At 38.9% G+C, this 14,947-nt stretch overlaps 1 protein-coding gene across 1 annotated transcript in view; it reads right to left on the bottom strand.

The window, feature by feature from the left end:
* Positions 1-887: 887 nt before the first annotated feature.
* pigg (phosphatidylinositol glycan anchor biosynthesis class G) overlaps positions 888-14,947 on the bottom strand; it is a 54,777-nt gene continuing 40,717 nt past the window's right edge. The window contains exons 11-13 of the mRNA XM_018669774.2: positions 10,769-11,078; positions 6,632-6,795; positions 888-1,387 (exon numbers count right to left, since the gene is read on the bottom strand). Of these exons, the coding sequence (XP_018525290.1) occupies positions 1,165-1,387; positions 6,632-6,795; positions 10,769-11,078 (697 nt within the window). The 3' untranslated portion in view covers positions 888-1,164. The remainder of the gene's footprint in view (positions 1,388-6,631; positions 6,796-10,768; positions 11,079-14,947) is intronic.

The raw sequence follows: 14,947 nt of genomic DNA, 5'->3' as shown, positions 1-14,947 counted from the left end.
TGTGCCAAGACACCAAAATTGCTACTGAATGAATACAAATTGAGCTAGAGCTGTACAACATGTGCTACAATTCAATTGTTAGCTACCTTTAGTATGATCAATTAACATGGGATTCATTGATCTATTGAAAATTATGTCATGAATAAATTTAGGTCAAAATGAGATGAACAATGTTGTAATTTGATAAATCTGGTTTATTGTCTGGGCCCTGATCCCAGTGCACTGAAGCAGACACCCTGAAATGGAGAGTATGAACAAGAAGTACCATAGCTCATCTAACAGCTCATCTGATCTGAAAATATCTAAAACAAAAGCCTTTAGGTCGTCCTTGGACTGGGAGTGCAGGTACAGACTGTAGTTTTGTTTTTTTTTTGTACTTTCCAGAACAACATAAACCTTTATGATTAGTCAATAGTGCTCTCTCACAGCAGACATTTTGACCTGTCACAGTAGGGAAATCACAGGTGTTAACACTAACAATGGCTCTGTTGTATTCAAGTGTCCCAGTAAGCCATGACAGTGTGACAGTGAGCCAGCACGAACAATACAAGGAGCCTGACACTGAAGCAGCTACATGGAATTCATCCATCTTTAATTTTAGTTTTAACACCTGTGCTTTTCCTACAAAGGCATTTTGAGTTTGGTGACCTATAAAACGACTGACATCAAAAGAGTTCAGCTCAGGAGGCACCCACACATCACATGCTTACACTCTGTTCACCATAAGCACACAATGTTTTCCTCTGTCACATTAAAGTTGTTAAATTACCCATGAAGACAAAACACCAAACTCATTGTCACCTATGTAGCACTGCAGCTCGCTGCACACCAGTCCCTGAGGTAATGTACAGTATGTACGCGTAAAAAAAGTTATTCTCTTTCAAAAATCGTCTTAACATCCTTCCACTTTTATTCATTCGCAAATATTTTCTCCTTGGAAAGAATTTAATATATAAAATAAAATAAACACAAAAATACATTGTAGGTGCATTCTGAAAGTATTTTTGCAAAGCAGGTGTACAGAGTCCAGATGATGGGCTCTTTCTGAAGCATTGATTATGAGCATACTGTCATGGGCATCAGTCTTTAGGAGCATTTCTTTTACAGAAATAACAGACTGTGTCCGACCATTTGACTTAACAGAAAATCTGCGTCCTTGGCTGCCTACGACCTACTGGAGCTGTGGTTTTGCTCCATGGTGTTGAAGAAGAGACACACTCCTGCGGTCAGCAGCAGGTGCATGGACTCGTAAAGCAATTTGGGTGAAAAGACGCTCCATATGAAGAGATGGTAGCGCAGAACCGTTACCAGCACAATGTAGGCTGCAGCTGGCACAGACCTCAGCAGGGCCAAACAGTAGCAACCATGCCCAACTGCAACCGGGCTCCTGCAGAGAGGAAAAGGATTCATCAGAGAGGAGGAAAGCACCACAGAGAGCAAAGCTGGTGACTCTGTGCTGCAGATAATAGGGAAACTTCCTGTAGAGCAGAAAAGTTTTTATGAGAACCAAGGTCAACCTAAGCTGATTAATGTTTTCTAAATGATGCGAGGTGATGTTGATTCAGTAAAGCTGCAGATTGTTTCTGATGATTCACAGGGAAGGCCACATTTTCACATTTCGGAGCTTTTACCTTATGCATGTACCCAAGAGAAGAGTCTGATCCAATTATCTTTTCACAATAATACGGATTGCTGGCAATTTCTGATAGAGAAGTAAATGACTTTAAAACATGCATGATGGGAGGAGGGATGCAGCGAGGAGATTAGGAGGTGATGATGTAAAACCAAACACACATGGATACACAAAGAGTCGTGTATGTGTACACTTCATCTCTGACGCACTGAAACACATGCGTAAATTAGCGCAGGGATGTTGTTCATTCAAACAGGCAGAGTCCCAGCTGAGGGGGAGGAACTTCAAGCCTTTTTCCCAAGACAAGAGAAGGCTCGCTGATGAAGTAGGAGACATGGGAAGTAGTCCAGCTTGGAGGTGGAAATTTAATCAAAGGGCCAGTTGACACACACACGTGCACCCGCACACACACACACACACACACACCCTTCTACATAGATACACATACACACAAATGTTAGTGAAGAATGTAATCAAACAGTGACCAATAATCAATGATACACTTTTTTTGAATGGAGTAGGCAACAGAGAAAAGTGAAAGTGTAATTGTTGCTCTGCTGTCCTGTGTCTGAGAGACAGAATGAAATTCTTTTACGTTGGTGTAGTTTTTGCAAAGCTACATCTGTGAACTAAGAGCTGGAGATCCTCTCCCGAAGGAAAATTCAATTTTTGACAACAATCTTCTTGATGAACATGTTAACACTTGAATTTAACCACTGATTACATTATATGAAAAGGAACACAAGTGGTCAGGAGACAGTTGCACCAGCTCTTCTTAACCTCGTCATAATTTAAGAGTTGTGGAGAATTACTACATTAAAACAGGCTGCACTGCACATACTAGTTCTTCTGAGATCAGCTGTTACTAAATGCTTTCATTCAGTAAATGCCAGTGTAACTGTTATGCAGTTAGCTGAACAATGGAAGCATGGTTGACAAATCCTACTTGACTCTTGATAAAATGCTCTTTAAATAATGATGTAAACCAGAAAGATTTAAATGACATTTCACAAAAATAACATAACACAAATCACAAAATGTTATGCCAGTTTTGCTTAATGAGATGGCAATGTAGGCTTGGTTAGCTTCAGTCTAAACTGTATGAATACTATGAACAATGTGCACACACTAAACAAAACAAAGTAAGATGACAGGAAGTTCAGTGTAATATTAAGTTTGACCAGTGAAAACTGTAATTTCTTGCATGTTATGTTACAGCCTGTCACAATACAAGACAGCCTGTCAACATAGTTGATTGCTTTCAACTGGACAGTGCTACTGATGTTTCTTAGCAACCAATCCACTTATTACTTTACTAGCCAAGTCACGTCTCTAATGGTGCAAAACGACTAGTAAATACAACATGACATCACGACTAGACTAATAAATCACCAGTTTGAAACTTGTTAGCAGTTACTGAGAGCTCAACACAAATTTAGTGAAGGATTTCTCCGGTATAACACAGTTACTTAAACCACTTAATTCAAAGCAATGGTGAACACACTTTAAAACATCAAGGACTTGGCCCTGCAAGTTCAAATTGATGTTTCCAGTTATGATACTAACAATAACTTTACTTTTTATGTCCAAATAATAAATACAGGTGATATGTTTAAGCTGGGACTTGTCTTGTTGGTTGTGTCTCCCTAATGGACTAATTTGTAAAACTAGCAAAGTCTCCATGCCCTCAGATGAAAAGAAATGAGGTTGCTGAGTTTATTGTCATGGTAACTTAGATGAAAGATGCCATGACGGCATGGCTGTTAAAAAGAAGAAAAAAACAAAAAAAACAAAGCAAAACTGAATCCCACCACACTCTGTGAATCAACATAAAGGTTAAGCTTTTCATCTAATGGCTACTTCTACAGAGCTGATGTTTTTTTACACAGCTTAAGTTTATTTCTGTGTCCTGCCTCAAAGAGCCACTAAAACATTCATGTGCGACCTCTCAGGTGGGTTACCAAGGTAAACAGCCAATCTGTAAAATCCTGCCAGTGACTTAATTCTCTCAGTGGAGATGACGTGCCACATCTCTGACATCTTTTCTAATTCACAGTTTGATAAATGAATGAGGTGACAAAGAAGCTTAGCTCTACTTCAGCTTGATGTCATTTATCCAAAGTGTGAAACTCATCTAACAAAATGAAACAAGCTGAAGAAAGTGGGAGAAAGAAGGACATGTGCATAACTCAAAGAAAAAAGCCACTGTGGTCTTAATGAATGTGTAAAAATGAAGCAGTGACTGACTGTCCCTCAGTACATTGTATTTCAGTAAACCATCTCACTCATAAGTTTACAAAGAAGCATGCTGCACAAAAGACCAACAGTCTGTCACCACCTCCACTTGTGCTTTTTCACAGCTCTCAACAAAGGTAATTTCAAAGTGCCAGTGCAGCTTCTTGGAAATAAAGCACAAGATATACATAGTAAATAACATGACCTGAATACACTTTTAGCTTCTCGTATTTATGTCAGAATAAGTGACTTTAGAGACAGTTTTAATGATGATCGTAAGGTTGCAATGCATCTCCACTGATTAGCTGGCCCTGAAGGTCTACAGTGATTATGTGGACTAAAACAATGAAAACATTCTCTTCAAATCACAGTATTGCTTTAAGTGGAGTTTGACAGTGTTGAGGGAAACCCGTTGAACAGCTATTGATCAAAGCCCATTTCCAGTACTTGCCTTGTGGTTGAGCTGCTGATGGTGCAGAGTGAATTTTAAATGAGCTACTGTACTCTGCATGAGACTGTTTTAGAGTTTCATTTGTCACAGTGCCTCTGCGTGCATATTACAGGTATATTATGCTTCTGTGGAAAGCACAAACACTATGATTAATGTCAACAATGAAAGATGGTCATGTGTCCAGCACTGTGATGCAGTACATGATGTTTACACGTTGGATTTAATGTGATATCAGCTTGAAGGGCATCACAGAATGAGGCTAAAGTCCCTGCAATGCCTCTAGAGCTGCAGTCTTCATTCAGCCCTCACTATCAAAGTGATGGGCAGACCAAACAACTTCCTGGCGATCTGGCTGTTCAGAGGGTAAAACCACAGAGAATGTGGCGAGGCAGCCAGGCACCACCATCACTTCCCATTAAAGGCTGTTTGTGGGTGAATCAATCGTGCAGTCAGTCTAAATGTGATTTACTGCCTGTTTGCACTGTTGTTGCATGTGAAATAGATTAGTGCTGCATCTGAATTTAGTTTTCATGAGGTAACATTTTAAGCAGCAATTTGAATTTATATATAGTAAATACACAATACACCTCAGGTGTCATGTTGTCATTGGTTACTGCAAAGTCATTTTCCTTCTCTCTTGTCTTTCTAGTAGAAAGTGAAAGCTTCACCTGACTTGCTGTTTTTTAGCTACAATCTCAGTGTGGTTTCTTTGACCCTCTAGCTCCTTTACTCTTAGTGGGTTTTCATAATTCAGTTTTCCCTGAGTACGGTGCCACAGGAAAAATGGAGGTCACTATAATCACCTTGGAGCCATTAACGCTGAATAAATTTTGGTATTTCTACTTAAAAGTGGAAATATTGGGGTGGTGATGGTGAAACTCCCATGGATATCTGCAGTGTCTTGTTCACCATCATAATATTAGAGTCATTCTCTGGGGACCTTTAATGTCCACATCAGATTTCATGACTTGCCAGCCAGGAGCCATTCAGGACCAAAATGTTGATGGATGAATGGATCAACTTCAACATCCCCGAGCTGTGCCTCCAGCAGCACAAATATTTTAAGATGAGCAGAACTTTTTAATCAGAGACTGTCTGGTCTACTGAAAAGTTAATCATATTCAAATGCAAGATCAAAGATTATTAAGGATCTAAATCATGCATGGATATATATATATATATATATATATATTATATATATATATATATATATATATATATATATATACCCTCTGCAGTCTAATTTCTGTGGTAAAAACTTTTTTTTTTTCATAAAGTTGTGACTTTTTATCACAAGGCTGCAGCCTGAGATGTAATATATCCTTGAATTTCTGTTTCTGGCATTTAAACAACAGAAGCAGGTTAAACAAACCCCTTTTATACAAATACCATCCTTTGTCTACATTAAAAGAGCATTTTAGCTTTGGCTCTATCAGCAGGGCAGCTGTTGCCCAGCCACAGACCTCATCACTCAGTACTGTGCAGGGGCCTCATGCTGAGGGGAAGCTGTAGTTATTGGCTGCATTCACACACATACAGCAACTCAGCTATTGGCCTCTCTCCAGAGCAGGTTAAGCTGTTTACATGCATCTTTGATACTCTGCAAGCAGATCTCCCTGTTGCCACTAGTAAACCAATTAACAGAACATTTTCGTGCACCTGCACTGTCCCCACAGAGAGAATTTAAGAGGAAAAAAGTACAGAAAAGATATAACCAACACTCACTAGTCATTGCAATGTGTGTGGATGTACTGCCACAGAAGGTTTAAAACCAAAGTTTGTTTAAATGAAATTAATTTTCTACCATCATGTTTATGTTCAAACTATTAATTATATGTTTTCAGAACATTTACTTGTCAGTGTTAAGGTTGCCATGATCAAGATGGAATTTATACTACTACCACTTCAAGTCACAGAAGCTGGATGTTTTAACCATCTCCATGACTTTCAGCTAACTATTTCAACTGTTAACTACTTTTAGCTCAATATTTCAAATCAGTTTATCACTTACATATCCATTACTTTTAGCAAACTATTTTAATTTTTCTGCTTGCGTGCTTACTGGTTTTCAGATTCGGGCTGATGGGCAAATTAGTGGTTACTGTAAATATAATAGTAAAGATCTGCACAACAATTTCTAATCCTACTTTGCTGTTCTTTTTCTCCTTAACATGTTAACATATTTTAAATCAAATAATAACATTAGTCAGTTTAGTTTAATTGAATTGAGTTGAACTCTCCACTTAGCCCCTGCAGACTGCAGACGTGCCCGGTGTGAGATCACTGCCACAGAGTGACTTTTAAACTCTTACCTGTCTCTCTCTGAGCTGAGGTAGCAGACGAGGTGACACGCCCATAGCAGGGGCCCTGCATAAGTGTTGAGGGCCGTTAAGAAGATGGCAGGTGCCTCAACGTAACTTTCCAGTCCAATGAACCCGACTGAGATGTCGACTGTGGCAATGTTGTTGGAATTGCCCTGCAGGAGCACAAAGAGATCTTATTTTAGCATCGCTGGGGGCGCAGAAATAACCTACCCTGCATAAAGACAAAAAAAAAGAGTACACAAAGATCTGTGGGTGAAGCTTTGTAAGCAGTTCAGAGCTTTAAAGAACTGGTCCTTTGCTTTATCATCATTACACTGAGCTTCTGGCAACTTCCCAGCAGCCCAGTTGTTTGTGTTTTCCAGTCTCTGACCAGAGCAGCACACGCAGCCTTCGGTCTGTTGGACTCTTGTTAGACCCACTCAGGCTACTGTGTATGCGAGCGTACGTCTGTGTGCCAGAACACACTTTTGTTTTTTAAAAAAAGCATATTTCTAGCTTATTTAACGACCAATTTCCAGTACGTCTGGAACAAGCCAAATATGCCTGTGGTAAACTGCAAATATAAAACTTTTCTAACCTTGTTTTATTTTCTTCTTTCATGTTCAGAAGTTTCATCTCGAGCTTTAGAAGATTTTATCTCTGCAATGCAATCAGGATTCATAGCCACAATATAAAGGGTGTATAGTTCTGTAAATGCAAGATATATTCACACAAGGAAAATAAGTCTTGCTTCAACTGTAACACAGCACAAGAGTTTGACAAAATATGCTAATGTGAAGACACATTTCATAACCTTGAAATGCATGTTAGGGATCTTTACATAGTTGTTTCATCACAGGCTCAACCTGCATGTGAAGGAGTCCTTTTAAAAGCTTTTTTTAAATTCAAGAACACTGGAAAATTATTCTTTCAGTTCTTTGGTCAGGACGATTTGTGTAATTTGTGTTTAAACTGCTCAGGTGTTTAATCTGATCTCTGGGTGGCACAGTCATATCTTTCCCAAGTAAGTTCAAACTGGCTCATTAGTATTTCATTTTGTAAGTGCTTTACTCAACAAATTCAATTTCCTTGTGATAATTACCATTACAATGTATTCAGATTATCAGGCTGTTGCATTTATGTTCCACCCTTTACATGCAAACACAAAGGGAAAAAAAACATCTGTGGGAAACAGCAGAAAATCAGGGATGGCTTCCCTGTTAAATCTGAATGTGATGATGATCCATAAGCAGCACATCAAGTAACTGTTTACTTTCCTTCTGTGCACACGTCTCCGGTCACAGAGGAAGAGAACATTAACAGCTGGCTCCATTTTAGGCAGACAGCGAATATCAGTGAGCAGGATGGAGGCTGCATTATGGATGTTTTCATGCTGAAATCATGCTGTGATCTTTCGAACATCATTCTACACCATCAACAAATACATCACTTATAAAAAACCAGGAGAGCACAAAATGTTTTATGTATGAATTTCAGACAAAATTGATTGTCATAACAACTGTCAGAGAGTGAGGTTGGTCTAATAGAGCTCTTTGCTGGAGTGTGTGAGGATGGATAACAAATGACTCCAGACACACCTCTGTTGGAGAAAGTCTGTTCTGATGTCTGTAATTTCTGCGATGACGCTTGTTGCAAGTCACTTTTGTCGGATTAATTAAATGAGTGCAACTCTCAGTCCTGAGCTCTAAAACCATCCCTGTGATGATTCATATTTTCTACAGAAGGTTGCTAAGTTGCATCTGAATTCATACCCGCGGGGTGAGTTGTCCCTACAACGAAAACATTTGCACAAACTGTCTCATTTCTGTAGAATAAGCGCCTCCTTGCTGCTTTACCAACCACCTGGTTTTGGGATGGAGATAAATCCAGGGAAATCCACTGCAAAGTCTGACTTGTCCATCACTCCAAGTGATCAAGACAGCTAAATGCAGGTGGCCAAAATTTCTCCTTTGAGACAGTTAATTCATCAAGTGCTATGATTTAACTCTCTGCAGGTGAGGTTACCTGGAACAGTCCTCTTGTGTTTTAGTGCGTTTGACTGCCAAAGAACAAGGACACTTTGAAAACAACAGCCGTCTGCCAATATTTATAATAAAGCTTCTGAAAACAAAGCAGAAAAGCAACTGTTTTAGATTCTGCAGTAATATCTCACAACTTTGATCAATTTGTAACCCGGAGGTCCCTGATCAGCTGTAACTGTACTCCCTGATTAGATTTTAATTCAACATAATTTTGATTGTTCTGCATGACATCACTTTTTGTTTCAGAGCAGCAAATTTAAATCACATGTCGCAGCTTTACAGATCCATTATGGTTACAGCTTCGTTGAGAACATTATTACTCAAAGGTCTGTAATTACATGCCTGGGCGGTTAGACTGAAAATTGTCTGGTGGCGGTCTATTCCCGAGCCCATCACAGTATTAATGACCCAAAGGTGATGAGGGCTATTAAATTGTTAGCAATGTGGAAGTTCAGTGTTGACAACAATACACAGCTGCTAACCACATATATGTCTTGGGTGGAGGTTAAATCAAATGGCAGGTATCAGATCTGCCTTTGAGGAACATTTTTATAGCTCATAACACATCCACAGGAAACAACTAGTCCAGTTGGCCTTCATGCCAGTGCTGGATGAAAGTAATATAATTTACACACAAACACTTCCTCTGACCAGAATGGCAGCTATTACAGTATCCTTTATCAGTGGTGATAGCTTTCCTAAATGTTGCTACACTCTGTGTCACAGTGTTAAATTAGATGTCTCTTACAATCAGACAAGAAAAACTTAGGTTTTGTTGTTCTGTGAACTCCTTTTTGTAGATGTGAGCTGTGGTGATTTTAGCTCTGACACACAGCTCCATACTTATGTCCTTTGTGGTGTTAGCACCAGTGGATGTTTCAGTTTTTGAAATAGTTGTGATTTGTAAACTGGCAATTGTTTATGATTTATTTTAACGGCAAGACTTTCTGAAGGTCAGTTTTACTGGACCAGACTATAGTCAAGCCTGAAAACTTAAAGGATATAATGGGCATAATTGTATTTTTTTCCTACTGTCAACAAATTCCTGTGAAAAGGGCAAAAGCAACAACAACTACAGCTATAGCACCCACAAACCAGCATGACTGTATCTGAATCACGATGGGTCTGACGTTATTCTTAAGAAACAAACAGTAACTCAACACAAGGCTTCACCTTACACAGTTATGCACATTTAAATCTGGAAGCTGTGGAACTACAGTCTAAACTGATGGTCACTGAGTAGCTCCACTGGAGCAGTTGGGGGTTAAAGGCCCTTTTCAAGTAAAGCACACTTAAGGTCTGGTCACAGCAGAAAGTGGCAATTTTTATCTGCACTTCTGAATATTTTGCTGTTTAAAGCTTGGTGACGTGGTGATTTTTCACATGATTTTTCACGTGATTTTTCAACTTCAGCAATTGTTTCATTTAGAATACAACAGGTTAGAATACACCCTGTGAGCTGTGCTTCTTCTTCTGGGCAGACTGGACACTACAATGAGTCACTATCAGATATTGATTGACCAGCTGGGCCAGGACTATCTTGTTTGCATGCTAACTCAGTAGAAGAAGATAAGTGATAGAACTAGAAGCAAAACACTGGTATTGCTTTCCCCTGTAGGAGACAGCTCTTGGCAAGTAAAGGAATTTAGTATGATGTTGAACCTGCAACATTTCCTCTGGGATGCTAAGTAAACAGCTGTTAATGCTAACGTTGGCTACGTAGTGAGAGCAAAACTTACAAATAGCTCCTTTAAATGCTGGTGTGACCAGGTGACCTTCTGGCCACAAGCCCACTTCTCTAACATAAAAAAATCATGAAAAAATTGATGATGTTTGCAATTCAAATTCATACAGATACTATATTACTTATTACTGCATTACCCTGTGACATCATTGTTGGGTGTGGTCAACAACAAAGCACACCTCTGACCACATTCAACCACACCCAATATCACTGCTGGGCAAAACTAGAGAGGGCAGCAAAACACTGCTTGGTCAGCCTGGTGTTAAGTTACTCTTCGACACACCTTCTACATATTCCTGACAGACAGACATAGTGGCTGTTAAAATGTACGTGAACACTGACATCATCATTGTTCTTTACCTGAAAGTAAAAGAAGGCCTGACCAAACCAGTAGTGCATGATGGTCGTCTGAGCTGCGTCATAGTGGAGTTTCTTCCAGATAAACTGAGCCATGAGTGTCTGGATCAACAGGCAGCCGCACAGCACTGGCAGGTTATGAGCACGAAACAATAGCGAAACCAACAAGACCAAGCCGCTGTAAATCTCCCATAATCCCCTGCTCTTCAGTTTGACATCTGCTGTGATGATCTGGGATCGCAGCAGGTCCTTGGTGCCCGTGAAGAGGATGCCCAAAACGAAGACATAAACAAAGCGTGCCTCCACTGTTCCCCTAAAAGAGAAAGATTACAGACTGTGTCATTTTTGCATTTGCAGTGAGCCAGTATTGATTTTTCCCCACAAAACTCCTTGTTCAATATTCAACTAATTGTAGTAAGTGACTCTGGGATGTGGATTCTGGCAGTCTTGCTGTACCTATCCATGCGTTTAGTGATTAAATATCCAGAGCTAGGGTTCTGGGACATTAGGAAATGATTTAATGCAGGCTTCACATACTGAATGATGAAAGAAAAATCATGCTTCATATCAAAAAGTAGGCAACAAAAGCTGTAAAACAAATGACAAGAGCAAAATCAAATCAAACTTACTTAACAGAACAAAAGCAAGCATCCACATTATCTCTATGACAGCACCGGTAATAGAGGGAGTATAGAGAAGAAAGGTAAAGGAGGATAAAGCTCCAAAGTTCATATCTATTGTAATATGTTTCAGTCACAGACCTTCTTCTTCTATTTTACAGTGATCTACAGCTTAACATACCTGTACTTTCTTCATATGTCAGCCAGACCCTTTGTTATAATAGGTTTTCAAAGTTCACTGCTTTAATTAATTTCATAACCCTGTCTCTTGTCAGACAGGATTCCTTATATTTCTGTAACTCATAACCTTTCCTTCATTCAGTATGCAGTGTGTCAATGTAACATTAATAATTAAAAGGTGTGAGACTGAAGAATCGCCCGAGGAAAACACCATCACTCTGTCTGTTGTGACTGTTTCTGCATCATTATAATTTGACAGACACTGTATTAACATATTTTAGTACATTTTAAGGTTGTACGACAAAATTCTCTGTCTTGAATTGAGTGCCACAGATTGTAAATAGTTGAGGATAATGATAAGGACAACAACACTGGCAGTGAAAAACCCAGACTACAGTCTACTCTTGAAGGTTACAGAGGGATTTTACAACAGCTGCCCTGGAATATTAAAAACTTTCACGGGTGTAATTTTGGTCTGCTGCTATTAAAGACTGTAAAATGTCAAGAGTCAGAGATATCCTATAGCCACAGTCACAAGACCTCTATTACTGCAAGTTTGCTTTTTCTCCTCAACATCACAGACTCATTTCTTTTCAAAGACAGACAGACAGACAGACATTTGACTAATTATGTTTCAAGAAAAAAATAAAAAAAATCATTCAAATTTATCATTTTTTTCAGGTGGAAGTAAAATAATTGTTAACATCCATAATGTTTGTGAGACCTGTAGTGAGACATGATTGTAGTTTGAATTTTTTTTGAACATTTACTCTTCAGTAATGTATGTGGATATATACTAATTACTAAAGTTTATTAGGTACACCCACTGGTGCAGTCTAACACTGCCAGGTTTCTAATATTTAGCCTAACCTCTCTGATTTACATGAGGTGGACAAAAGGTTAGAAAACCCTCTCAGTATAACACAATACAATCCAACAGAACCATAAACTACAGTCTCTGAATGATCATAAAGTTGAGGCAACACCTCTCTAAAACAATTTCAACAAAAACTTTATTGCAGCATTGTGGTATTACACTGTACAGCTAGATGTACCTAATAACCTGGCAACTGAGGCAACTGAGTATACTTTATTCACAAGCTCACCTATTTGGATCCAATGTTCCTTCAAGTGGATTTGACCTCTTTTTCTCCAGCGATTAAGGCAACAAGTTTAGGAAAAAAGGAGGTTTCCCGTTTTTCTTGGATGCAAACTATGTAAGCTATGAATCCATGTCAGCAAGATTTAATAAAGGTTTAACAACAGCCAAGGTCTATCATGTATCCTCTGTGGTATCCGACAGTGAGTCTGGGTCTAAAGTCTGAAGCAACTACAAGGTTAAAAAAAAGTTTCCACTAGGCTCTTCTCCTTCTAAGAGGCTTACTCCACAAAAATCCTTTTCCAACTATCAATAATTTATATGCTCAAAAAGTCCCCAATTGAAGCTTTAAAGGAAAAGTGCTTTCGATTATGAAGGCAATTACATTTAGTCTAATTTCCATTCCAGGCATTCAGCATATGCTCATATTCACAGAAACTTAAATGAAAACTTTTTTTAATCTGCTCTTTAATTAACTTACATTTTTAAATATTTGTCCAAAAAGGAGACAATAAGTATATTAGCCATAATAAAACAAAAAACAGACAACAAAAGGGTGTTGAGAGCTGAGGCAATAATAGGTTGTTTAATTCTATTTCATAATGGATGGGGGGGAAATAAAGAGCATTAAGGGCTGATGAAGTTTGGGGAGCAACTGAATTTTCATGGAGTTACAGCCTGAGGAAACTGAGGCTTTTAATTGTACTCTCTTCAAACATGTGGAGATTATCCCAGGAATGAAGAATTCGGTGCTTTCTATGTACTCAACTCTTGACTACCAAAATCCAGATGATACTGAGAATCATATCCAACATTCATTTAAAGTAGCTTCTGGTAATGTTTCCAAACTGTGATGGTTCAAAAGCTATTAATACACTTAGAAACTCTCAAAAGTAAGACATTAGAAACATGCCTCTTTTCAGTCGAAAGCAATCATGGAGTAAAAGGACGTTTCTTTTGCAGCAGGATGCAGTCAGAGCTCCAAGACTGCTACAGGATAATAGCTGACCCTGAAGGAGTTGAGCAAGTATTGGACATGTATTATTAATCAGTGTGTTTTATGGAAACCTGTTCCGACAGAGGAAAGGAGCAGAGTAATATGCTCAATACAGCACTATTCTTTATTATTCACAACTCCCCTAACAATATGGCAGGGATTGTATTCATCATTATTTTATGCAAAGGAAAAGCTGAAAATCCTGGCCTGGATTTGATTTAATGCGAGGACAGTGATGGATTTGAGCTGCTGGGCTTCACTTGTTAACTAGTGTGTAGGGTGGAAAAAAAATCAAGAGAATTACAAACTAATCTTTCTGTCCTACATGTTTGTGCTTAACCAGTATTGTGTTATGCACTTGATGTGCCTGTTATCTTACAACTATGCTTTACACAGAGAAAGCAGAATGGAAAAAAAACATGAGATTTACATGACTTCCCTTCTGAAACCTGTGTATTTACTTCTGAAAGACTGCAGGCCTAATCCATATCAGCCTGAAACAATAAACAATTTCCCCAAAACTGAGGCTGAATGCTGAAAGGCATCTTGTTTGCTTTGACATTTTACAAAGCATAAAGCACAGGCTCTCCTTCTTGTCTAAGCAATAAAGACTATTTGCTGTTTATGTCATGTCCCCATTTACAGCCCCCCCCCCGGAAGTGACTGCAGTTATTTTCAGCTTCTCCTGATTATAGTATATCACACTCTCTCTACAGTTGAATGTGTAAACGAGACAGCTTTGCACCTATCAGATTCCTCAAATTTTCCAACCATTACTTAAATTAGATTAGTCAATATTATGTAATCTATGACTACCATCCAAATCTCCAGACAAGCAGCAGGCAACAGGAACTGCAACAACACTAAAAAGACTCCTGCAACCCCTCATGTCCCTGCCCTCCCATCCCTTCTGTCCACTTGAAGCATGGTGGCTTGTTATAGACATAAACAATAAAGTCATGGATTTCCTCTAAAGACACAGAAGCAAGTTAACACACAGAAGCAGAATATACCCATGGCAAATGCTGGGTTATTAATGCTGCTTTTTTATTTGTTGATGGTATGCAAAGTGTTTGGAAACTCCAGTCTAAAGGGAGTTTTTGTTCCAGTCAGACTGCAGCCAGCGTGACTGTTAAGTGTTGTTAGTACTGAACATCAATCTTATCAGCCCTCTTCAGATATATTATTGTCACTTTTTAAGAAGGGGGTGGGTAAAAGTCCTCCATTTGCCGTGTGGCAGGCTGTACTTCAGACCACCAAACAAAGGCCGAGGTCACAGTAAGCTC

The sequence above is a fragment of the Lates calcarifer genome, linkage group LG8, assembly GCF_001640805.2.
Source record: "Lates calcarifer isolate ASB-BC8 linkage group LG8, TLL_Latcal_v3, whole genome shotgun sequence".
Taxonomy (NCBI): domain Eukaryota; kingdom Metazoa; phylum Chordata; class Actinopteri; family Centropomidae; genus Lates; species Lates calcarifer.
This window is presented reverse-complemented; position numbering and strand designations above follow the sequence as displayed.